General features: G+C 41.1%; 2 protein-coding genes across 4 annotated transcripts in view; one reads left to right on the forward strand and one right to left on the reverse strand.

Annotated features, from left to right (window-relative positions):
* Nucleotides 1–3,371, reverse strand: part of BORA (BORA aurora kinase A activator) — a 32,981-nt gene extending 29,610 nt beyond the window's left edge. For 2 of the 3 annotated variants that reach the window (XM_075562985.1, XM_075562983.1), the window contains exons 1-3: nucleotides 2,746–2,874; nucleotides 1,706–1,873; nucleotides 237–343 (exon numbers count right to left, since the gene is read on the reverse strand). In XM_075562985.1, coding sequence (XP_075419100.1) covers nucleotides 237–343; nucleotides 1,706–1,858 — 260 coding nt within the window. In that variant the 5' untranslated portion in view covers nucleotides 1,859–1,873; nucleotides 2,746–2,874. Of the gene's footprint in view, nucleotides 1–236; nucleotides 344–1,705; nucleotides 1,874–2,745; nucleotides 2,875–3,000 lie in introns of those variants that run through there. The other variant, XM_075562984.1, reaches the window with a different exon arrangement.
* MZT1 (mitotic spindle organizing protein 1) lies at nucleotides 3,116–24,598 on the forward strand. The gene is made up of 3 exons (XM_075562986.1): nucleotides 3,116–3,275; nucleotides 16,147–16,292; nucleotides 22,409–24,598. The coding sequence occupies exons 1-3, from the start codon at nucleotides 3,197–3,199 to the stop codon at nucleotides 22,430–22,432; spliced, it is 249 nt and encodes an 82-aa protein (XP_075419101.1). The 5' UTR covers nucleotides 3,116–3,196; the 3' UTR covers nucleotides 22,433–24,598.
* Nucleotides 24,599–26,308: the final 1,710 nt, after the last annotated feature.

The following is a 26,308-nucleotide window of genomic DNA, read 5'->3' on the forward strand; positions in this document are numbered from 1 at the left end:
GTCGGGCGAGTTCCGAGAAAGATGGCTCTCAGAGAAAAGGACCCCGGCTCAGATGTGGCACTCTCACCAAATCTGGATAGCGTTTTCGGACTACCTCTTCATTTAGACAAAGGCATGCCAAACATCCTCCTCCCGCTATCTTTACATAGAAAAATATTCAACCTTGGGAACCTCCTAGCTCTCATCACTGGAGAGCATGTGTTTTTACACTTGGGGGCAGGAGAGGCAAAACTTACCGCGAATGACTTAAGTATAAGGCTTGGCGATGAATGTCCTCTGGGTCTATTTCTACAGGATTTATTACAGCTAGTTGATCAATAGACCATCTAAATTTCCCTGGAGTCTTAATAAAAGAAAGTAAGCTTATGAGTAAATGCAAACTAAACTAGTTGAGCAAGATGCTAAGCAAACTCCCCTTCAAAACGTCCATCTCAGAGCTATTCATATGAAAACAGTTTCAAGTTCTTATCTCAAAATTGAACTTTACTCCTAAATTCAGTGGTAAATGGAAGTCACCATACCAAATCAACTTACTTGACTGAATCTCTCTGGATAACATCAAACTCATCAAACTGGATTATTAAAGAAATTACACATTAACAGAAAAATCTCAATAGAGTAACAAAGGTAAAAATTAATTATGTAAGTAATATTTATCATGGATGTAACAAATCCATGTAAAAAAAAAACCTTTTACAGGTAACAAAGGTCTTTAACTTCTACCAAAGGATAAACTGAAACTAAGCAAAGTTCTAATAAAAAAAGTGGGTGCAAAAGCTCGCGATCCTGAAAAGAATTATGAATAGTAACTCAGTAACAAGGGCTGCCATTCCTTATTCCACTATCCACTGGGGTCAAAACACTGATTGAAATCCTAATCCCTAATTAGGAATTTATTAAAAAATATTCAGGCCTAAATCCCAAAGTATCATCATTTGAGGATATAAGAATAATTTTATACACATTCCATTATTTATTCTCATGATAAACACACTGCTAAAACTTTGAATCCAAAGAGAAAAAAAAAAAATCAATTACATACCACCAGGTCAGATTAATGAAAAGACTCAATAAAAACTATAAAATCACCATTTTTGCTGCATATTTGCTCATTGTCGAGGCGTATAGAAAAGTAACATAAACAGTCACCCAATTTGTAGTTTTTCTGTGTAACTTAACTAAGGTGAAAACATTAGGCTTCAAAAGAATCATTCCAGTGTAGTAAATAACAATTAAAAACAATGTAGTGACGAAGCTTCCCCTAAATGTCCTAAAAAGAATTTCCTGCCGTATCACGCTGGTGTTTAAACACAACACGTAGCGCACTCTCTTGAAACCATTAATCCTTTCCTGTTAGAACAAGCCTTGAATTCTTTTTGTACAGCCTCCAACATAAGAACAGTTTTGGAATTTTCAGTGATCGCGAAAACTCCGAAGGACCATTAACGCGTCACGACAGGGGAAAACTATAGGAAATGGGCATCGGATGCTACTAAGTGAAGGTATACTGGAATCAAGTCGAGTTTATCTGTGTATGCACTGTCTCTGGCTGTTCTGAGAACCGCTGGATTATACTGAAAGCTGCAGCTTTAAGAAGCACATTCCAGTTGCACACAGTCCAGGAAGAGATCGCTCCCTCATCATCTACAGAAAGGGTAATTCTGCATTTAAAGTTATTTGTCAGCACGAGGTGAGAAAAGCTTACCGGTAACTTTGCACATTTGAAGACAGACGGGCTGGACAGAGTTTGCTCGTGGAGGTTACAATAGTCACTAGGACTTTCGAAAGGGTTTAAAACAGGGATCCTTCCTGGAGTTTCTGGTGTTATTTGCATTCTCGATTCTTTGGCATCTCCCATAGCACAGTGCGAAAGCTAAAAGGAAATCACAAGCACGTACAATAAACAATTACAAAACACCGGGGATATTAATTTTGAAATATTAAAATGTACTCAAGAAGCCTGTAAAATGTCTGAAGACATCATCTTTGAGACAAGTAAATGTGACCAATAGGCACAAGTTCCGTTTCAGGAATGGGGTTTCTCATACCCATCGCTCTTTAAATTCATCATCTAAAGCCTGGGAGCGTTTGAACATTGTTTGGACACCGCAACAATACTCAGTCAAACAGCGAGGAAGCAAGGGCGCTCTTATTCACATCACTATGGTCAGAAAAGACGTTATGGTTGTTAGGGGCCATCGAGTCGGTTCCGACCCATAGCGACTCATCTATGTAGACAGAGCGAAACGCTGCCTGATGCTGGGCCATCCTGAGCTGATTCGAGCCCGCTGGTACAGCCAGTGTGCCAACCCATCCTGTTCAGGGTCTTCTTTCCTTTTCGCAGCTGCCCTTCCCCTTTCCTAGAGAAGATCAGGGCTAAGAAATTAACGGCCTTAGAGATCACCCCCCTTCAAACATCCTCCTCTCGCCCAGACACCCAGACGGCCGACAATGCTCAACTTGCAGCTAAAGAGGAATACAAACAACGCAAGATACAGAAGACTCTGCTTCTTGGACGGCTGGGGAGCAGCTGGCTTCCTTGGGTCAAGTCCAGCGGGAGGACATCAGCGTTGGTGTCACCCCCTACCACCCACTCCCAAGTGACCAGCCTTTCTGGGCGCCCCTGTCTTTCTCCCTAGCTGTTCCCATTGGCAGGGAGAAGGCGAGCTGGGGGGCGTGGAGCCAGGAAACGTGGATTTCCTTACCAAAGACAGCAGGAAAGGCCAGGAGCGACAAAGAACGTACCTACTGGCGTGTACAAAGAGGAAACCACGCTCCCCGGGGCGGAAAGCCCTCCCTAGCGACTCCAGGGTGCTGCCTGCCGAACGAGGTGCTGCCCCAGAGCGCAGAGCAGGCCGACTCTTTAACTCCCCGCTTCCGTGCTGCGTGGGGCCAACCAGCGCACGGGGCTTGCGGACGACGAGCCAATCGCGTCGCAAAGCTGTCTGCGAACCAGCCAATCGCATCGAGGCCGCGTAGTAAGTTCGAATGGAAACTCACCGCTTCACGTTCCGCGCAGAGCAACGCGGCTCTAAATTCAAATCAACGCAGCGGCACGCCGGCGGCGAGCGCGAGGGGCGGGGCTTCCCCGGCGTGAGCGGCGGAGCGCGGGGGGAGGGGGTTGGCCGCGAGAGGAAGGCGCTCCAGTTCCGGGTCAGGCCCTTCCCCGCCCCCTTCGGCCGCACCTGCCTCGGCCATGGCGAACAGTGGAGGCGGCGGCGCGGCGGCGGCGGCCACAGCCGCCAATCTGAATGCGGTGAGAGAGACCATGGACAGTGAGTTCCCGTTTCCTTCCCTTTACCGCGCCTCCGCTCCCGCAATCGGGGCCCCCCGGCGAGGGTGAGCCGGGCGACCTGAGGTCCTCGTCCTTTCCCCCGCGGCATCGTGAGGGAACGTTAGAAAGAACGGGCTGACGGCCGCGCCCCTTGAGACTTTTCCCTCGGCTCCTGCGTAGTTGGGCGCGCGCGCGCGCGACGTTAGGGCGCCCACGTCAGCCCGGCGCGCGTCCGAGCCTGCGGGCGGACCCTCGGCGCGCCCTCCCGCGCGGGGCCGCGCACCCCTCTCACTCCTGGCTCGCGCTGCTGCAGCGGGCTCTGCAGCTTGCAGCCCTCCCCGACGGATACCGCGCGCCCGGACTCTGGGTCTGGGGGCCACGGTTTTCTCTCTTATCTTTGACACTTGGAACCAAATTCACTGTCATCGAGAGTCATTTCAGACTCAGAATATGCCAAAGGGGAGGGTAGATTTGCCCCTGTGGGTTTCTGAGACTAACTATAAGAGTAGAAAGCCTCATCTTTCACCTGTGGGGTGGCTGGTGGTTTCGAACTGCTGGGCCTTCTGGTTAGCAGCCCAACCAATAACCATTATGCCATCGGGGCCCCTCTTTGACATGAAAAACTCTAACCCAGTGGTTATCAACCTTCCTGATGCCGCGACCCTTTAATGCGGTTCCTCATTAACCATAAGACTGTTTTCGTTGCTACTTCATGACTGTCTATAAGTTAGGTACTGTTATGAATCGCAATGTAAATATCTGATAAATAGGATGTATTAGGCGACCCCTGGGAAAGGGTCGTTTGAACCCCAAAGGGGTCACGACCCGCAGGTTGAGAACCACTGCTGTAACTCATTGCCATCAAGTCAAAGCCGACTCATCAACAACCTCATAGGACTGGGTAGAATTGCCCCCTGTGAATTGTCCCAGACTGTAACCCTTTACTGGAGTAGAAAGCCCATCTTTCTCTCGTGAAGCAATTGGAGGTTTCCAAATCACACTTTCAGATCACTGTCCAGTGGATAACCACGATGCCACCATGGCCCCATCCTCAGAAATACGCCCTTCCGGCTGGATTGGGATAACGGCAGTGCCAGGTAGTTGTGAGACTTGTTGCCACAAAGCACGTGGGAGTAAAGTCTACACATGGTGGGTGGAAGAACACTCCCCTAGACTCTATAGTGAGCGTAGACAATCGACTTAAACCATCTTCATCTCGAAGCCTTTCATGTAAAATGCAATTTTCCTTGGCTTAATTGTATCTGAGCAAGATGGCTAGGTAAGGCATAGCTAAGGTGATGGGTAAAGGTTAGCGATTCCATTTGTATTTATCGAATGTTCACGCCACCTGCAGAATCCTTTCCTTGTCTCTATACACACCCATGCATGTATGAGTGTGGGGGGGAGGGGGTTACATTTTTGTATCTGCAGTCACTCATTTTCAAGGGGATACTTATCCCCCATGATCCTTTGTTTCCGCTGAACTGATAAGCCCATTGAGTCTCCACTAGGTAGTGTCAGCCAGCATGCTGTGAATGTGCCTTCACTGTATGGGACCAACCACTTTATGATTTAAGGGGGGGGGAGGAAACCCTATGCCGTCAAGCCCAGTCCACATAGCAACCCTATGTCGAGTTTTCAGAGGGTAGCTGACAAACCTGTTTTTCTCCCAGGGAGTGCCTGATGGGTTTGAACCTACCACCTTTTGCTTACTACTCCGAGGCAGCACCCCCAAGGCTCCATACTGTGATATAGCTCCCTTATATCATTCGTGAGCTTTTTGAAACCGCCTTGTAGATAACACCACTGTCTTGTATCTTTACTGCAAGTGAACTTGCCTTGGAAACAGACAGGTGACCTTGCTTCTCACCATTTATGTTATCTCTGCGTAGGTCCATTATTATTGTGGCCACAGAATTCCATTCGAATAGAAAACGTGCATTTTCTGTGATGGAGCTTGTCATGTGAAAATGAGAATGATGACTCATTTGTGTTCTTTGCCCAGAGACCTCTGTGTAGCTACTATAAAGAGTGTTACTGTGGGGGAAGGTGCCTGCAGGTTTGGAAGAAAGGATGTGTGGATTAGAGAACAGCACTCCTGCGCATGGAGGTTCCAGTCCACCCTGACGACGCTGATGAAAGGCCGCCTGAGCCTCCGCCGTGAAAACCCACAGAGCAGTCCCACCCTGCCATGCAGGGAGCCACCCTGCCTTGTAGTTGACTCCACAGCAGCTCGGTTTTCATTTAGTTGGGGTTCTTTGTTAATGTTTTGTTTGTGTGTTTTTGGCTTTGGTGAGCAGTTTCTTTTCTCACAGTGTGAGAACTGGAAGCCCAGTTCACGGTAGCACCAGCTCTGCGGGAAGACTTTCTCTGTCAGCTGCCTGCTTTGTATTGCAACTCCTCTACACACTTTATACTCAAGAGGTAGAAAGCAAGACACCAGATCGCACTTGTCAATTACAGTGTACAAATTATTTAATGTAGCTTTTCTAGCTGTTGTCTTTGCAACTCCTGGAAAACAATCTTTTCCTGATGTGTCTGGGTAAGAAAAGGTGGGCAGAAGGCACTGATGGGATTCAATTGTGTGTAGTTGCTAACAGGGTTGATTGTGATTACCTTCCTACTGAGTTTCAATGACCCATCTCAGAAGGAGGAAAGAGGGCTCTCACTACCAGCAGAAGAGAAGCACCAGGAGTGGAGCCTGTCCTCTGGTCCTGTGCATTGAACCTCCTTGATCTAGGAGATAGCTCTGACACCTGAGGAGCAGCAACCACAGAACCATGAGACAGAGTAGGGGACTTCCCAGCCCACAGAGCAAGTAAAACTGAGTGCTTTGAGGCAGGAAACTGGTATATGGAGTGGGGTCCCTCTGGTCACTTCATTGTGGGGAGCAAGGATTGCTGACTCCTGGAATTGGAGTTGAGTGTGTTTGGGTTGAGCCTTACCACAGAATGGCATGACCTTTGGGCATTTATTGGCAGTTATAAAAGAGTTTGGAACATTGCCTGAGCAGAGGTCAAGCTTAGTGGCTAGGTGGCCAGAGAGTCCAATCTGTGGGGTTGGCAGAAATGTCCCTGACTGAACAGTTAAATTCTGAGTATTTCTTATTTGACTGTAACCTGTTCACTATCTAATAAACACCATAATCATGAGCATCATTTGAGCTGAATGTGGCTATCACAGTGAAGTAATGAACACAAATATAAGGCAGAAAGTGCCTGGGGAAGGATGTTTGGAGGGTGGGGTAGTTCCGATCTGGGCTTCATAGAAATCAGCTTTGGGCCATGCTGATACAGAGCTTGATTATCTTTCCGTCCAGTGAGATGAGGCCTAGTGGCCATGGGGTGGGCTCGGCATTGGGCTGCACCACCATGGATGCTTTTGTGCCTTTCAGTGTTAGGACATTTCAGATACTATTTATTGCTATCATCATACCTTTTCCCTGGTGTTCTAAAACATTCCTTATATTTATAATTTCAACTTTACAAGTTAGGTTTTGAAAGCCAGAGACTTCCGTGGATATAAACCAAAAAACACTGCCTTTGTGTTGATTTCGACTCGGCATGGCCCTGCCAACAGTTTTATTGGCATATAATTCACATATACAATTCAATAGTTCACTGGCATCGGGAAGAGTTGTACAGTCATCACCACAGTCTGTTTTAGAACATTTTCTTCATTGTACACTTTATTAGCTCCCTATTTCCCCTCAACCACCCTTGTTATACCCCCAAGGAATCATTAATCCAGTTACTGTCTCTATAGATTTACCTCTTGGATTTCATAGATAGAAAGCCATTAATAAAAATAACAACAGTAACAAAATAAACAGATTAAAACCTCAAAAAGAAAGCAGAAAATATTAAAAACTACAAGTTTAAATCAATTATAAGGGAGATCAAGAGATAGGGTGTTAATTTTAACCTAGCTGCATCTGCAACATTGCACTTTCCAGTGTGTTCTGCATGTTAGCAAGGCTAACATCCTTGGTCTGTGGTTAGAGGGGATTCGTGAGGGCTTAATACATGGGTACCCTCCCCCATTATTTTTTAACAAAAACAGCTTTCAAATGGGATCAAATGATACAACACTACATTGTGACCTAATTATGTCTATCATAATGGACTTTACCATGTTGTCTGCCTGATAACAGGGCTGTTCACATCCTCAACTATGATCTGAGGGATTCACCACAGACTAAATCCATGGACGGACCCTGCAGATGCATCTTGGCCTTGCACTGTCATCCGTAGCCTCCTGGAAACCAGGTGTTCACGTTTTAAACTCCGATGCCATTTCTTCCTTTGGATTCGGATTATTTTATGTGCAATCCTTATATCACATACACTAGTGTGCTTCCTCCATGTGGACTTTGTTCATTCCTCACTTAGATGGCCACTTGTTTGAAAACAAGCCTTTAATAAAACTTCAGATGCTACTCTTTCTTATAGTTGGGCACCATCTAATTTCCTCAGCACACTTTGCTATAGCACCCTTTTAAAAAAAAATCATTTATTCTTTCTACTTGAGCCCTTGGTATTAGCTCATTTCCACCCCCCTTCTCTCCTGCCTCATGAACCCTTGATAATTTGTATTTTTTTTTTCTATGTCTTACACTGACTGCTGTCACCCTTCACTTTTCTGTTGTCCGGCCCTCTGGGAGGGGGCTATATGTAGATTTAGCACCCATTTCTCCATTGATCTCTTCATAAGGTCAAGGATCAAACAGGGCCATGTCATAAGAACTTACTGTTCTTAGATTGGGACTAGAATTAAATGCAAGCCCCAAATACATTGATGCATCTACGTTTTGTGTTTCTAGTTTGCCTTAGAAACATCATTGTCATTTTATGTTAGAGAACATTATCAGTCATCCTGTGGGACATCATTTACACTGCCTTCAGGTCAATGCTGACTCAGCAACCCTGGAGGGCAGGCTCTAAGTCTTTAATGAAGCAAGAAGCTGACTGCCACATCTTTCTCCCTTGGAGACCGGTGGGTGCAAACCACCGAGCACAGTGCCATCAGGGTTTTTTCAGTGTTATTAGGCTTTACACAAGCTGGTTTCACAGAGTAGGGGAAAATTCCATTATGTTTTTATTCCATTTTCCCATGAACTTTTTGAAGCCCCCTCATATATTAGGTAATATGATTCAGAAATGGGTTATAGGAGAAAGAATTAGGAAAGTCTACAGGATATTGATTCCATATCACTCTCCCCCTAGATTGTAATGTGAGGAATGAGACCATACCTGTTTTGTTTACCACTAAATTTCCAGCGGCAGCACTGTAGGTAAAAAATGCTTGGTCAAGTGGAAGAAGCAGCAAAAAGAAGGACAACCTTCCACAAGGTGGAACACAGTGGCTACAACAACTGTGAAGATGGTCCAGGGCTGGGTGCTGTTTCATCTCTTGTACCTTGGATCTCTCTGAGTCAGAACCAACTTGACCTCTAGCAACAGCAGCAGCTGACTACACAATTGACACTGTAAAAACGAAGTATTGACTACTCAGATAGTTTAGGGAATAAAGAGAAATATGTATTTTAAAGAAAAGCTTAAAAGAAGGAAAATGTACTAGACCTGAGGTACCTGAAAGACAACATGGGGGTGGGTGGGATGTGGGGAATCATATATGTGTGTTCTTGAAAGAAGTACAGCCAGAATGTTCCTTAGAAACAAGGATGGTAAGACGTGATCTCACTGACTCTGGGCATGTTATCAGGAGAGACCAGTCCCTGGAGAACATCATGCTAGGTAAAGTAGATGGGGAGTGATAAAGAGGAAGACACTCGACAAGATGGCTTGACACTGGCTGCAACTATTGTGAAGATCGTGCAGTACCAGGAGGCAACGTTTGTTCTGTTGTGCATCAGGTCACTATGAATCAGAATTGAGTCTGCGGCACCTAACAACAGATTGTGTGTGTGTGTGTGTGTGTGTGTTTAAACAGAATAGATAATAGAAGAAAAGGTGGAGTAAAATAAGCATGAAGAAAGCCAGTCATTCAGCACTAAATAGGGGCTGTAACTGGAGCCTATAGGAAGGAAAGTCAGCTGGAGGGAAAGGAGAACCTAACTAGTCAGGAGATGAGGATGAAGATGATAGGCTCTAGGAGAGTTTGAGTAGGGTCGGGATATGTGTGTAAGATATCTGTTGCACACTACCCCAGATTTAGTGGCATAAAACAAGAATGACGATAGTTTTTGTGATTCTCGGTGTTGACCTGATTCATCTAGGTCTGTGTTGTTGAAGTTCTCTCATACACTGCAGTTTGACAGTGGCTGAGTGTGGAGGCATCTCAGGATTCTCCCCTGATTTGGGACCTCAGCAGAGTTGTTTGAAGCATGCTATGTGGATTTTCTTACATTAATGGCTGGGTTCCCAAGGGTGTGTCTTGAAAGATTCAGATAGGACACTGTATGCACTTTCTAGTCTACTCCAGAAGGCATGTGGTGTCACTGTTGAGAGAAGTAGTCGGCATGGGCCTTGAAAGTCCCTGCACTTGTTGCTCAGTGTGCCAAGACCCTGGTCCCTCTTACCTTGATCCATTTCTTAGGGTTGAGCTTCTAGCAAGCATCAGTGAGGAATGAAGTAACGTCCCCCAGATGGAGAGCAAGGTAAACCCAATGCATGCTCCTCATCAACCGGGGCCCTTCTCTGCCACCCCTGTGGGCTATGGGCCCATGCCCCTGCACTAACATACAGATATTCTGGCTGCTGGTTCTGCTGTAACAGCTTCATGAGCAGCAATGCAACTGGCAGACTAATACATAAAGTCCAAGAGAGTCTTCACTTTCTACAGGAAAGACTCAAAGAGTTTGTAGAAATATTTCAAAACTATGTATGGAAAAAATTTTAAAAATCAGTTTTGACATGCCCATGGTATACAATTTTTCCAGTATCATGTGTACAGTTCTTTGAGTTTAGCAAATGTTTATAACTATATTACAAGTGATCGAGATAACAATGTTTTTATCACACTACAGATTTCCCTCGAGCCCCTGTGAAATAAAATATCTACCCTCGACCTCTGTCTCTTAACAACCACTAATTTGCTTTCTGTCACTAGTTTTACCATTTTTAGAATGTCACTTAAATGAAATTGTAGTGATGTAGATTTCTGTTTCTGGCTGCTTTAGTTAGCACACTGCTGTTTAGATTACCACATATACGCGTGTATAAGCCGAGTTTTTCAGCACATTTGCAAATGCTGTTTTTTGTAGTAAAATTGGGTGTATCTGCTGATATTCTGATCGGCTTATACTCTAGTATATACAGTATTCCATTTCATATGTATTAGAAATTCATTCTTCATTGTCAAATAGTATTTCATTGTGTGGATAAACCACAAACTTCATCCACTTAGTAGGTGCTGGATATTTGACTTTCTAGATTTTAGCAAGTAGTAAAATTACAATGAGTACTCATTACATGTCTTTATGTGGATGCACATAGCACCCAGTGTAATCACAACCTTGAGTTACCATGTGAATTACCACAAATGACCATTGTCTTGTTAGTAATATGTAGTATATATGAGAGAATTTCATGGAAACTTGCAATTAAAAAAGTGGAATTTTCCCCCAAAACTTTTATGCTCCCTTGTACAATGTTAAAATGTACCTGTAAGTTGATATATATTGACCCCTTACAAAGACTGGATTCATAAAGACACTGATGATAAAGGGCAAAAATGAAAACTAACGAAAATGAGATTGCAGCATTTGCATCTTGGTGGTTCTGTTTTCATAAATCTGGCTTCTCTGTGGTCCCAGTCTCCCTTCATTAGCCACTCTCCACCCCTCCCTCTCTAACTTAAATTAGAGACTAGCTCCCCCCCCTTTGTTAAGGAATTTGAGATACTTCATTTTTCTTCCATTCTATCTGATGATTCACGTTTCGAAATATTGTGGAGTGTGTGATTGTTGGTTGACGAGTTATTTTGTTGTTTCCCTTTCATCAGCTTTCTTGACTAACATCTGCTATTGAGTCTATGTTCATTCTCTTTGTTCCTATGTGTGTGTTGAATCTTCCTCCCCTGTCTCACTGTCACGGTGTTCCACTTGTCTGAGTTTCTGTAATTTGATGCTGATTGCTGTGCTGGCCTGTGTGTTTTCGTCAGCTTGACAGTTATTGATCCTGGTTCTCTGTGTGCTTAATGTTTAAATTTGGAGACATTTTTATCTTAATTTCACCAAATATTTTCCTGCATATCTCCTTTTCCAGGAGGCCATTTAACGTGTCTTAGATCACTTGATCTAAAATATCCATGTAAATCTTTCTATAGTTTTTAGTTTTTAACCCTCATTGTGTTTGTTCTTGATCCTAATCATGCTTGCTGTTTTAATGTTAATTTCTATTAATTCCTTCATCTCTGAGTTTATTTCTGTTCATGGGTTTTTGTTGGATGGGAATCAATATTTTCCTGATTTTTTGAATGCTGAATATTATTTTCCTTTAAAGGGGTAAATTCTGTTGGATGCTTCTTAATGAAGTATGAAATGAGATTGTAAAAAGGCTCTTTTGTTTTATTTAAATAGAAGGAAAATGATAATATTTGAAAAAATCATATAAAACTTTTTTTCCACAAAATTGAAAAAATATATATGGCATTGAGTTTTTCTAAATTTGACATTTTGCCAGGTGACTACAGTAGGAGAGAGGAAGCCTGTACCAGAGTAATTCAGAGGTACAATAGGCCCTGCTGGGAGGAGGACATAGGAAACAATGAAAAGCTGTGGGGTAAACATAAGCTTATTAGAGTGAAAGGGGAAAACATGTGCAATAGGAAAAACAGAGTAAGGAAACTAGAAGTATAGCCAGAGGATGCTCAAAATCTGTGTTTAGGAACTTCTACAAAAAGAGGAGGTAGCTATAAGACAGAGTATGATGATAGCATCGGAAACTGAGGAAGTCTAGAAAATGAAGTTTAGATGGAGAACTGTATACGTAGTGGTAGACGAGAGGTAAGAAGTTTATTGAAAGGATAAAATTTGCTAAATCTAAAACTGATGTTTGAAAAATAAACAGATCCAGCATGGTCACGAAAAACAAGACAGATGTTTAACATGAGAAATAGGACATAATCAAAATCCCAAAGAAGCATTTACGTTAAGCCAGGAACAATCTCATACTGAAGCATTGAAAATGTAATTAAAATGGACAGTGTTGAAAGAACCATTGGAGAATTCACAAAGCTGAAGAAATTGAAGATGTAACTTAAAATTCACTCTATAAAACATGTCATCCTCCGATAACTTTAAAGGAGCTCTCTCAAACCTGCAAGGAACAGATGTTTCTGTATTATTATTTAGCATTCCAGAAATAATAAGAGGAACATTTTTTCTTTAAAGTAGAAACCAAGAGTTTACTAAAGACAAGCTTAAAACTGATTTAGGTTTTCTTCCAGGTTCAGAATTAGGAAGTGTCCATATAGTGTTTTACTTTACTGGCCCGAATGAGAGACGCTGCTCGATTGCGCTTCAGGGGTTAATGAATAAGTGATGACAAGACTTGACCTTTTTTTTCCTGATCAATAAAAAGTTTTAGTAAAAGTTAAGGAATTTTTTTCATTTGCTAAAAGACAACTCTTTGAAACCGGTGTCTTAACATTAATGTTAAAGGAATTTCAAATAAAATTTGCATATTTCTGCGTAATTTTTTTAACCTGTGAACAGAATGGCAATTCTTAAGGACACTGAGAGTACGTTGTTGCTCAGACGAATGTTAAAAAAGAGTAAGGGATACAAATTTGTGATTTCCATCCTGGGAGGCCGCTCACCTTAGAGCGAACCCTTGTGCTTTTGTTTTTATTAGAATGATGATTTGAAAATTTTCACAAATAAGCCGGGATACGAAAAGGATAAGATGAATACTATTGTTCAATATGATGAAATGACTAATATATTAAAACAAGAGAATCCCTGAAAACCTATTAGGAGCTTCATTAAGGTGACTGGCTACAAAATAAAAATTAGTATACTATATGTCAGCATTAAGTATTTAGCATATACAAGTATGAAAGGCAGGATCTCATAAAAGCAATCAAAACTTAAAAAGTTGACAGTTTAATATGATGGATTAAGCATTTGCTGAAAATTATTTTAAGCTGAAGTTAAGCTGTGTACCAGGCACATAAAAAATAAGTAATGCTAAAATATAATTATGTGGTAACTTATGTTCAAAAGCAAGAATGAGAAGTCTTTATCGATTAGAAAGATACAGGCTTTTCCCATAAAGGGAGCAGATGGAAACCACAGCGGGGGATTGAGAATGGAACCTAACCGAGCATACCGCTCTGCCGGAGTGAAACTTGTGGCCCAAAAATGTGCCATCTGCCATATCAAGGGATCGAAAAGTGCCATCTATGTATGTTCTGGGTGTGGAGCCAAGCTGCTTCCAGAAGGCCTGACCTAGAGGGCTAAGGCCAGGGTGAGACCAGCCCTTTAAGAACGCAGCAGCCATTCAGGACATCCACGAGAAATCTCCTGTGGGAGATGTGCTTTCAGCCAAGAACCATAAAGCACGTAAAGTAGACCAGAAAAGCTAACTTAAAAAATGAAAGTGAAATGTAGTGTTAGATCACTAGCATGTGTCACACACCATTTTATGTGTGTCACTTAACGCTCAAAACAAACCTATAAGTACCCTTATATAATCTACATTTTATCCAGTGATAAAGGCACAAAGAAATTAGCATGCATTTGGTGTTAGAGATAATAGAGATTACACTTTTAATCATTTTTGTTGTTTGCTCATTCTTAAGAAAGAAAATAAGAGCAATCTCAAGTGTTTAAGACTGAAGCCTAAAATATATAAAGGCAAGAACAGCAACCAAGAAATGACTATGTAATTTAGTTAAGAAACTAGAAGAAGGGATTTTGGGGAAGGACAAACTTTTAAATGTCTTCAGTAGTTAATAGGAATAACTGGCTGGATATAGTTAAAGGACAAATGAGTAGTAAATTGGAATATCAAAACTGAAGAGCTTCAGCCAAGATGGAGTAAGAGGGACCACTGTTCTACAAACAACACACAAAAACCCTGGAGGAAAACTTGAAACAAGCTTGTTAATCCACTGGCTCTCGGGCAGCAAAGTACCAAGATCCCTAAATCATAGGAGACAAATGAGGTGTGTCTGTTTTTCTGCCTTCAGAGAGTTTCAGGCCTCAGTTAAAAAGAGAGGAACACAGAACCTAGTGAACCCTGAGCTGTTCAGGGACACACAGCCTAAAGCTTACAGGACCTGGAGAGAGAGACGTGTATATTGTTAGGCGCCCTTGAAAAGCCGTGCCCCATACTCAGGCACTAAACAGAATGGAAAACCTCCTAATAAATGAGACATTGAATACAGTACTCACTAGTGGGAATAATTAGGTTGAGACTAAGCAGAATTCTGGTGTAATCTGTTATAATCTTAAAAGCAAGATTTAAAGGGACAAGTTTCTAGAGAACTTATATCTTATTACAAAGTTCAAGAATGTTTATAGCAATGTAAAATGTACACTACCCTCCAGGTAAAATCCAGAATGGCCTCAAATCAAGAATTACTAGGCATGCCAAAACAACAAAAAGCAAAAAAAAAAAGGGAGGATAATATAACTGATGATAATAAGGTTAAAAAAAATAATCGAAACATGCAGAGCTGATACAAACGTTGGAAATACCAGAAAAGAGACACAACCCTAGTCATATGTTCAGTAAGTTACGTGGAGCTATGGGTGAGTTATTTTTCAGATTCATGTTGAACTAAATGTGGCAAAATCTAGGATACTCTACTGGTTGTTGTCGTCAGGTGCCATTGAGTTGGCTCCAATCACAGCAACCCTGTGCACAACAGAATAAACCACTGCACGGTCCTGCGCCGTCCTCACAATTGTCCCTATGCCTGCACCTGGGGATACAGCCACTGCGTGAACACACTAATACATTCATTTAAAACAGAAGTACTGTGAATAAGCAGTGTGGTGAAGAAAGCTGATGGTGCCCGGCTATCAAAAGATATAGCGTCTGGGGTCTTAAAGGCTTGAAGGTAAACAAGCAGCCATCTAGCTCAGAAGCAACAAAGCCCACATGGAAGAAGCACACCAGCCTGTGCAATCACGAGGTGTCGATGGGATCAGATATCAGGCATCATCAGAACAAAAAAAAATCTTAACATTATTGAATGTGGTGGGTGGAGTGGAGACCCAAAGCCCATTTACAGGCCCCTGGAGATCCCCTTGCAGAGGGGTCTCGAGGAGGAGGCGAGCCAGTCAGGGTGCGATGTAGCAACGATGAAACATACAACTCTCAAGTTCTTAAATGTACACCTCCCCCCCACTGTCATGATCCCAGTTCTACCTTACAAATCTGGCTAGACCAGAGGATGTACATGGACAGATAGGAACTGGAAGCAAAGGGAATCCAGGTCAGATGATCCCTTCAGGACCAGTGGTGCAAGTGGTGATACATATAACCCCTTCCCTGGGGGATGGACAACAGAAAAGTGGGTGAAGGGAGCTGTCGGACAGGGCAAGATGTGACAAAATAATAATTTATAAATTATCAAGTGTTCATGAGGGAGGGGGGAATCAGGGAGGGAGGGGGAAAAATGAGGAGCTGATGGATGCCAGGGGCTTAAGTGGAGAGCAAATGTTCTGAGAATGATGAGGGCAACGAATGTACAAATGTGCTGTACACAATTGATGTATGGATGGATTGTGATAAGAGTTGTATGAGCCCCTAATAAAATGATTTCTTTTAAAAATAAATAAAACAGAAGAACTTAAAATACCAACAAAACAAGTGCTGGGTTCAAATTTAATATGTTACATGCTATTTGGGATTGCTTTTAAAGTTTTTTATATGCCCCCCCTCTTTTTTTTTCAGTTCTGCTTGAGATTTCAAGAATTTTGAATACTGGCTTGGATGTGGAAACCCTGTCTATTTGTGTGCGGCTTTGTGAGCAAGGAATTAACCCTGAAGCGTTATCATCGGTTATTAAGGAACTTCGAAAGGCCACGGAAGCACTAAAAGTTAGAGTTCCTTCATTTTTAAGAAAATTAATGCTGATGAAATTGTGTGAAAGATCTTTCTTAAGGTTAAATTAGCTTTCAACACTGTCCGAAGACTTTCTGAAGACCAGGAATGCAACAGCCTATGTTCAGATTAACAGAATTATTACTGTCAATGGGCTATGTTATTCTCCTTTTTTTGTTTTTAGGATGAAATTCACATAACATAAAATTAACTATTTTAAAGTGGAAAATTTAGTGACTGTACATTTACAATGTGCAATTACATTTGTCTCATTACAAACAACATTTACCACCAATAAGAAGATATCCATTGGGTTTGCTCCCCATTCCTTGCTGCCCTAGCACCAGGTCACCACCATTCTGTGTCAATAATGAATTTACATATTCTGGGTATTTCATATGAATAGAATCATACGTTTTGTAGTCTACCTGACTTCATTCTCTTACACTAATATTTTTTAGGGGTATCCATGAAGTTGTACCGTGTTAGTATTTCCTTGTTTGTGTGTGTGTTAATGTTCTTAGATGGTGGCAAGGTGATTTTGATTCACAGCAATTCCATGTGTTACAGAATAGGTTTTTCTTGGTTGTATACAGATCTTTCTCACATACAACTGCCATCCTTTTTGCTAACAGCCGTGCACTTTGTGCCGGTATTTTGTTATATGTGTACACTACATTTGTTTATGCACTCATCCATACAACAAATTCTGCTTGGGGAGGGAATGGGCACTTCAAAAGGTTCCTGGAAAAATGGAAATAAAAGATAGCAGAATTTTTCCTTGAACATTTTGAAGGCCCCTCATATATAAAATGGAATATCACTGATGAATATTTAGACAGTTTCTACTTTAGGATACAAGTATATATTATATTTGCATCCTTGCTCTCAAAAGCCTTTTGGCTATCTGAGTCCTGCTGCAATCTTTGTACTGCAGCTTCTGAAGAGCTGTTGGGCTGGCTGGCTTCTACCACAGCCCCCAGTTTGTAGTCCTGCCAGCAAAATCCACCAGCCAGCACACATTTTGTTGCCTCAAATGTTAGACTTGTTTTTAGATATAGTCGCCTTGGTGATTCCTAAAAGGGCACCAGTTTCCCCCTATCGGCTATGGTTTTTAAGCTATAAAACACATGCCGTAGGCCACTCTTTACTCTGTTAGCCCTTAAAAAAATCAGGTGGTAGCTAGCCTGAGATAGAGACATTGCACGCTGGTTTTATTTAAAGTAGTTTGTAATAGTTTGAATAGTGCAAATCACATGAAGTTGGAATTTTCCCCAAATAATCACTTCACCTTTATTAGCAACTGAATAGCAGGCAATTCCCATTTGTACCTTAAAGGCAGGCAGAACTAAGACTGAGTAGACAATAAGTAAGGAGACCTGATGGCACACTGCTAACCACCAGGCAACGAACAGTGGGAGCTCACCAGCTCTCTGGAAGCAAAAGGTGAGACTTTCTGTTCTCATAACGATGTACAACCTCTGAAATACACAGGAGAAGTTCCTCTGTTTTATAGGGTCCCTGTGAGCCATAATCAATTGACTGGTAGTGAGTTAAGTACAGTAAATAGAGGAGACTCAAATGTTCTGAAACCTAAAATGGGTCTGTCTGTTCAATCTCTTTGTTAAAATAAAAAGTTCCAGCCCTGTTAAAAGATGACACAACGTCTCCTGTGAACAGAAACTATTAAAAATGAAAGCTAGAAAAACTTCTGGTTGTGTAAAGAAGCTTGAAATCAACTTCACCTCTGAAACATTTAACATGAATTAGCCATTGACTTCTATTAAAATGTGTTCTGAAGTATTTATAATTTTAAAAAATATAGTGTGAAATATTTCCCTATTTTAAAAAATCATTTTATTGGGGGCTCGTACAACTCTTACCACAATCCATACCTACATCCATTGTGTGTCAAGAACATTTGTGTATTTATTGCCCTCAACATTCTCAAAACACTTGCTTTCCACTTGAGCCCTTGGTATCAGCTCCTCATTTCCCCCCCTCTCCTCATGAACCCTTGATAATTTGTAAATTATTATTATTCTGTCATATCTTACACTTATAATTTAAAGAAGAAAAATTTAAATCTTCAAAATATTTATGTAAATTGCTATGACGTCTTACATCTTTGGCACTGTAAATTACCCTCACACCTTACATAACTATATACTGAAGTATAAGCCGACCTGAATATCAGCCGAGGCACCTAATTTTACCACAAAAGCTGCATTAAAAATGTGCTGGAAAACTCGGCTTATCCACGAAGACATACAGTATATATGCCTCTTCATTTTCTTTGTTATTTTCCACTCTTCTCAAGCTGTATCCTGGCTTTACTTGTAGTCTTTGTACAGCCTCCTTTTCCCAAAAGGAAAACCTGCTGCCATCTGATTGATTTTAACTCAGAGTGACCCTGTAGGACAGAAAGAATTGCCTTTGGTTTTCTAAGCCTTTAACTCTTTTAAAGGCTGCAGAATGACTGGTGGGTTCGAACCACTGTCTCACAACTGGCAGCTCAATATATAACCACCTAGCCACCATCGATCCATGTAGCACTTCCTTTGGAAGTCCCTTAATAATTTAAAAAATATTTCTTACCTTATTTGTCTTCTGTAAGTTGAGTCTTAAGTTTTTCTCCTATTTAAATTAGAGTGATAAATGATAAATTAGCATAACTGAATAGCTGAATATATAGTGCAATATCCTAAGAAACTAGAGCTGATGCCATCTGTCCAGTACACTTTCCTGAATCATTGCCCCCAAAATCCCAAGAACAGGCCTAAAAACCCAAGACACCAAAGGGAAAAAAACGTGTTGGTCTGTGCAGTGATTACAGTCTCATCACATCCTTGCCAACACTTGCTTTTTTCTAGACAGCCATCCTAGCAGGGGTGGGGAGGGCCCTGGTGGTGCTGGCAGGTAAATACTGGACTGCCAGCCTTCAGATCACCAGTTCAAACCCACCAACCACTCTCTGTAAAGAAAAGATGAGATTTTCTGCACTTAACAAGATGCACCGCCTCATAAGCCCTAGGTAGGGTTGTAATGAATCAACAAGAGCTCTATAGCAGTTGGTGGTAGGGGTGGGGTGTTATCTCATTGTAGTTTTGATTTGCATTTCCCTAATGGCATTGAGCATCTTGTTCTTGTTGGTTCTGTGTGTGTGACATATATATATATATATATATATATATATATATATATATATATATATATATATATAGAGAGAGAGAGAGAGAGAGAGAGAGAGAGAGAGAGAGAGAAAGAAAGAAATGACTACATACATTCTTTACCCATTCTTTGGGTTACTGGTCTTTTTTGCTGTTTTGTTGGAGTTCTTCATATATCTGGATATTTCGCTCTTATCAGATGAATGTCTCCCAAATAGTTTCTTCCGTTTCATAGTATAATATGCTCTGTACAAAAGTTCTTAAATTTGATGAGGTATAGTGTATTTTTTAATTTTGTTGCTCTTGAAAAACAGTTGCTGAATTCAATGTAATGGATTATTTGTCAGTATCTTAGTTAATGTCCAACTCTCACATGCATATGAGGTGATTAAGAATACCTTGACTTGTGTCAGCTGCATCTTAGTTTTCAAAGAGGTATCATTGCTCTTCAGTATCTTAAAGAGGTATTGTGAAGCAAATTTACCTAATGTAACTCAAGAAATCAAATAATGTATTACATAAGGCAAATTATAGCTTTGTGCAATATGTTTTAAAATCACACAATCTAGGCCCTTGACTTTATTCTTTTTCAAAATTCAGGATCCCGTGTAATAGAAAATAAATATTTAATATTTATATACTAAAATGTCATAAGATATAAAAATAAAATTAAAAGTGTTTTTTTCATCTTGTTATATTAACCTATTTGTGTAGTTCGATTGAAGTGGCTACAGAAAATTCAGAGATAACACTCCTGATTAAGGGGATTTAATCAGGAAGTTGATAGGTTAACCACAGTCATAATTAGAAAACAATAAGGATATAGTCATTGGTCTATAATCATCTCTCTCATCAGGCAGCAACCAAGTAGCTCTTTGGTTCTCCCAAGTGTCTCAAGGTTCTCAGCCACATGGTCCCATGACTTTCACCTCAGTGCACCTGGAATCCAGCCTGCCTGTCACTATCTCACAGTCCCATAGTCTCAGACCAGATGAGAGAAGGTACCGCCGTAGCCTTGGCACTGTTCTTCTGAGTCTCTTTGTCAGTCTCTCAGCGGCCTCTACCACTTCTACATAGATCTTGGATGTGTTCTTTCAGTGTTCTCAGATTTTTCTCAGTGTTGCAGATGACCCTTACACAACAAGGAATGGCTTTTCAATGGTGGTGTTTTTTTTGTTTTTTTATCTTGTACTGATCATGTCCCCAAGGAAAACGAAGAAATCATACCCCATAGTACAGAAGACTTAAAGGTACCACCACAGAAACAAAGGATGTGATTTGGTTCATCTCCTTCACTAAGATCAGAACTTCAATTCACGGACATCGAATCTGTGCCCACCCATAGCAACTCCATAGGACAGTGTAGAACTTTCCCTGAGAATTTCTGAGATGAATTAACTCTTTATGGAAATAGAAAGCCCAGCCTTTCTTCTGAGCTGGCAGATTGAATCCCAGTGCACAATCAATATGCCACCAGGGCTGCCAACATCAGGACTTTAAAATCTCCTTAATGATGTAACAAAGACCACACCAAATTCATTGCCGCTGAGTTGATTCAGACTCAAAGTGAGCCTATCACAATACATACATACATTGTGTCCAACATTTTTGTACATTTGTTTTCCTTATCATTCTCAAAACATTTACATTCTACTTCAACCCCTGGTAACTGCTACTCATTTTTCCCCTCCCTCCCCCCTCATGAACCCTTGATAATTTATAAATTTTTATTATCTTGTCTTTTTTTTACACCATCGGACATCTCCCTTCACCTACTTCTCCACTGTTCGTCCCACAGGGAGGAGGTTATGTGTAGATCCTTGTAATTGGTTCCCCCTTTCTCCCTCACTTTCCCTCTACCCTCCTGGTATTGCCGCTACTCTCACCACCGGTCCTGAGGGGTTCATCAGTCCTGTTTTCCCTGTGTTTCCAGTTCCTATCTGTACCAGTGTACATCCTCCGATCTGGCCGGATTTGTAAGGTAGAATTGGGATCGTGGTAGTGGTGGGAGGAAACATTTCAAGAACTAGAGGAAACTTGTATGTTTCATCATTGCTAAACTGCACCCTGACTGGCTCATCTCCTCCCACGGCCCTTCTGCAACGGGATGTCCAATTCCTCACAGATGGGCCCTGGGTTCCCGCTCCATACTACACCCTCATTCACAATGCTATGATTTTTTTTTTTGGTCTTTGATGCCTAATACCTGATCCCTTTAACGCCTTGTGATCTCACAGGCTGGTGTGCTTCTTCCCTGTGGGCTTTGTTGTTTCTCAGTTAGATGGCCACTTGTTTATCTTCAAGCCTTTAAGACCTCAGGTGCTATAGCTTTTGGTAGCCAGGCACCATCTGCTCTCTTCACCACATTTGCTCGTGCATCTGTTGTCTTCAGTGATCCAGCACATTTTAATGCAGTTTTTGTGGCAAAATAAGGTGCCTTGGCTGATATGTGGGTCGACTTATATTCAAGTATATACGGTAGATCTTTTTATTATCTTTTTGGTTTTCCTTGATGTTTCTTATTTTGTTTTTTACTTTTTGTGAATTTGGTTGAAGGCTTACAGAGCACGTCATCCGTTTTCTGTTCAACAGCTCATACACATTGTGTTGCGCCTCCTGCACTGCAGTGCTCATGCAGAAGTAAACAAACGAATGGTGTTTGTGGGGGTGAAGTCTGTTCTTGGCTATTTTTCCAAGTAGCAATATATTTCTGATAGATATTCATAACTGTTATTTAAGAAGATATATCAGTGATCTACTATCAACCTAGCAAGAAGTTCACAGGGTAGCCCAAATGCATGGCAACAACACAAACCACTGTGTTAAAGGGAGTTTGATACCTGGGGGAGGTTTATTTGTTCAGGACAGTGTGGTAGTGACAAATTTATCTCCATGGTCTCTTATTTTCTGTAGTTTTAGTATAATGAATCTTTCTTTTCTAGGCTGCTGAAAATATGACAAGCTGACCTTTGTGAAGAAATCTTGATAAGATATGTCAAGCTCTGCAAGAAGATGTGAAGATTGCATTGTAGCCAAGAACGTAGAATGAAATTACTGCATGCGGCAGCGTGGGAGCATTTTCCTTTTAACGAGAATTACAAAATCATAGCTTAATAAGTCAGTGGAAAGTGGCTTACAGGGAATCCTGATGTGTTTACTTCGCATCTTCTTTTTAATAGTCCTAATGCTTTGGCCTCACAACACACATCATATTCATGTACTCCTTACTTATAGCCAGGATAGCTTTACTTTTCTAGAGAGTCGACCAGAGGTGCACGTCTGCTGTGCCTGGTTGCAGGTATAGTGGAACCCATCAGTGGTGATGTAGTTACGACCTGTTGACATTTCCATTATAGACTTTAATTTTGAATTGTTTATGCATATAAGATCTGTGGGTATATGTTGTATTCAGCTGATGTTGGCAGAAGTACAGCCGTTTGTGAATTTTTCAATTCATTATATGCATCATAATCCTGTTTTATATGTGAGCATGAAGAACATTTCTTAGAATTGTCTCATTAACACAGATTATTTAGTTTTTTAAGCATAAATTTTAGCTGGCAGTTCATGTGAACCAGGTCACTTTTGTATTGAAATATAAAAAGTAATGACAGGACTTAGTATTATTTATGGCTTGAATCATTTAAATCTGAGAATATGCATTGAGAATGTTTCTAAGTTTGATATCCTATAAATAAAAAGACCTAAAAAGAAAGATGTCTGAACTGACACTGAGCCAGCATGCAAAATTCATTTTTACTTTTATTATGTAAAAGTAATCCGAGTGCTTACCTAATAAATCTTTAGTGACTAATAAATCACTGGGTGGAAAGTGTCTTTCAGATAAAAGTGTTAATTTTCTTCTGAAGAAATAGGATCTTCTAGTCATTGTCAAAAACTAAATGATCAGATGTTCTACCTGAGGGATCATAACTACGTCTTTTGAAGATCAATTTGGTGTCATTATTTTCGCCTTAGATGTTTCATCCAACCAAAGTGAGCATTCAAAGTAAATCTTTGAAAAAGATAGTGACTTTGTTTCTGTAACAGATTCTCAGTGGAATTTTTTTTCTGAAATTAAAATGGACACAATCTGACTTTGAATATTAGATTTTTTTAAAGATTGTCTTTCTACAACTAACATTGGAACAAAACCTTCACTCATTTGTTGCATTTTCTCCCCCGGACATCGAACATGCTTTTAATGTAATTTAGTAGTTAATTATCTACTTGCTGTAGCACCCAATTAAAAATCAGCTTATTTGGTCATTTTGAGTTCTTAAACACACAGTGTCTCCAAGTGCACTGGAAGGTCTATTTTATTGGCATACCTGGTACAATAATAACTTGAGGTGTTAAGTCCTTTGATAATAAACACTGCAAATACTGCATGTAATCTGTAAAAGTCAAATTAAAACTTCTCGGTCTCATAAAATAAGCAAAATTTGTATAGTTTTAGGCCAAGAGGCCTGATGGTCTTGTTTATGAATTTGTCGATTAAGTTATTTATATATATGGAGCAAAGTAGGAAAATATATTGAGAAGGGGTTATGTTTACAGGGAACTTCTTAAGTGTGTTGCATTTCTGAAATGGAAGCATATTTTTTATGCAGACTTCAGGAGTGTTCAAGGAAATCTAAGTAACATCACACTGGCCATGTCACACATGATGTCAGCAACAACAGGAATAAATAAAAAACATTTGGTGATATTTGCATGTATTTTTATAATAGTACCTCGATTAAGCTTAAATTTCTGTATGTATTTTATCAATATTCTGTCAATTCTATCCAAAAAAGTATCTTTGTTTAAAGAATATTTAAAGATAAGATAATATAGTTTAGACATCAACATCAGACATGAAGTATAAAATGGAATGTTTTTGCCCTGAAAATGAAAGATCTCCATACTAACATTGCCCTAGGCTTGCTAACAAAGTTGGCAGCTCAAATGAGGTGATCTTTTTCAACACTTCAAATTACAACTGCTTTACCTAGCAGGACTTTTTGAAATTCTTCACGTATAGGCTGTGTGTGGAGCAGTGTTACTTTACATTGATACATTTTCATCATATATACCTTTTTGGTGTATATTTTGTCTGTGTTTGCAGGAAATAAAAGATACATGCCTAAGTTGTTCAATTATACTTCAATTTGTTTTTCTGCAGCTGAATCAAGTATCAGTTTGAGAAAACTCAACTCATGACATGATTCAATCCCAACTCATAGTGACCCTTTAAGGCAGAGAAAACTGCCCCAAGATTGTAAATCTTTACCGGAATAGAGAACATTGTCCCTCTCCTGCTGAGTGCCTAACCCACTGTGCTACTAGAGTTATAAAACATTTAAATAATCTGAAATGAATCGTTCAGAGCCTCAGTCCCAGAAACCACAACTTAGGTGGCTAGTGATCACATGTGGACAGCACAGCTCTAGATGCACTTTCTGGTTGCTCTCAAATCATATTTACTTCATCGTCTCTTGTTGCTTTATTTAGTTTGTACATATTAGAACCGACCGTAAGTATGTGTGTTAAATATGGTAGAGAATGGCCCTTCAGTTGGGTGAACGTGTAGGATGCTTGTTCAATTAGACCATTTCCCTGAGACAGTGGAGAAGAGAGCATACCCAGTGTTGGATGAGTAACGATCCTGGAGAACCCAACAGTTAAACACTGGCCTCACTCGGAATCTGTGTTGGTGCTGTCAAGTTGACTTCCACCCTGAAGCCTGTGTTGCAGAATGGAATGCGGCCAGGCTCGGTCATCCTCAGAAGTGTTAGCTGGAGCCTCAGTGCTAATCTATCGTGTTGAGGGTCCTCCTTTTGGCTGATACTCTACCAAGTGTGCTTTTTCCCCGGGAACTGGTCCTGTATGCTAACGCGTCCAAAGTGAGACGACATCTTCATCCTCAATGCTAAGGAATGTTCTTAACCCTTTTCTGGTATCACTCAGCCTAGGACAGCGGTTCACCTGTGGGTTGTGACCCCTTTGGGGGTCGAATGACCCTTTCACGGGGGTCACCAGATTCATAAGAGTAGCAAAATTACAGTTATGAAGTAGGCACGAAAATAATTTTATGGTTGGAGTCACCACAACATTAACTGTATTAGTCGTGGCATTAGGAAGGTTGAGAACCACTGGCCTAGGAGGTTGTCAGGCACGGCCATTTCCCAATCAGCTACTGATTCTGGGTGGCTTCAGGATTTGCCAGCTGCTCCCCACTTCCAAGATGCACAGCCTGCTTGGTTGATCATTAACTGCGCCTCTGAAGCACTGTCACTGCTAGTGTGTTTGTCTGCGCTCCCGGCACGGGAGAATGCTGGGTTTTTGTTGTTTTTCATGCATTTGATAAACAGAGTCAACTGCAATCCCAGAGCAAAACAAAACACGGACAAGCTTCTGACTGCCTTGGACTTTTCACCCAGGTTGGCAGCAGCACGTAAGGTGGCAGGCGTGATGAGTGCTGGTTGAAACAGATTACATCCTTGGCGGGGTTTCCAGTGACAGCTCAGCAGACTTTTCTGGCAAGAAGGAACAGGCCTCAGGTCTGGGGTGGAGAGCTTTGCAGGCAAGGCTCAGTACAAAATCAATACGGTGTTACGGGCTGAAATTCCGCCCTTAAATAGGTATTGGACTCCTGATCTGCCATCCCATTTGGGAATAGAGTTTTGTTGTGTTCACACAGGCATACCAGCATAGGGTGTATCTTAAACTTAAGAATTAGATGGTACATAAAACAAGCAGATTCTACAGCTGGGAGAAGATAGATTCCCTGGGGGATCACCAAGGAACTGACAGCACTGAAATTTCAGGCTAAAAGGAGTTGGGCGAAAGAGGCCATC

Source organism: Tenrec ecaudatus, chromosome 11 (genome assembly GCF_050624435.1).
Source record: "Tenrec ecaudatus isolate mTenEca1 chromosome 11, mTenEca1.hap1, whole genome shotgun sequence".
Classification (NCBI taxonomy): Eukaryota; Metazoa; Chordata; class Mammalia; order Afrosoricida; family Tenrecidae; genus Tenrec; species Tenrec ecaudatus.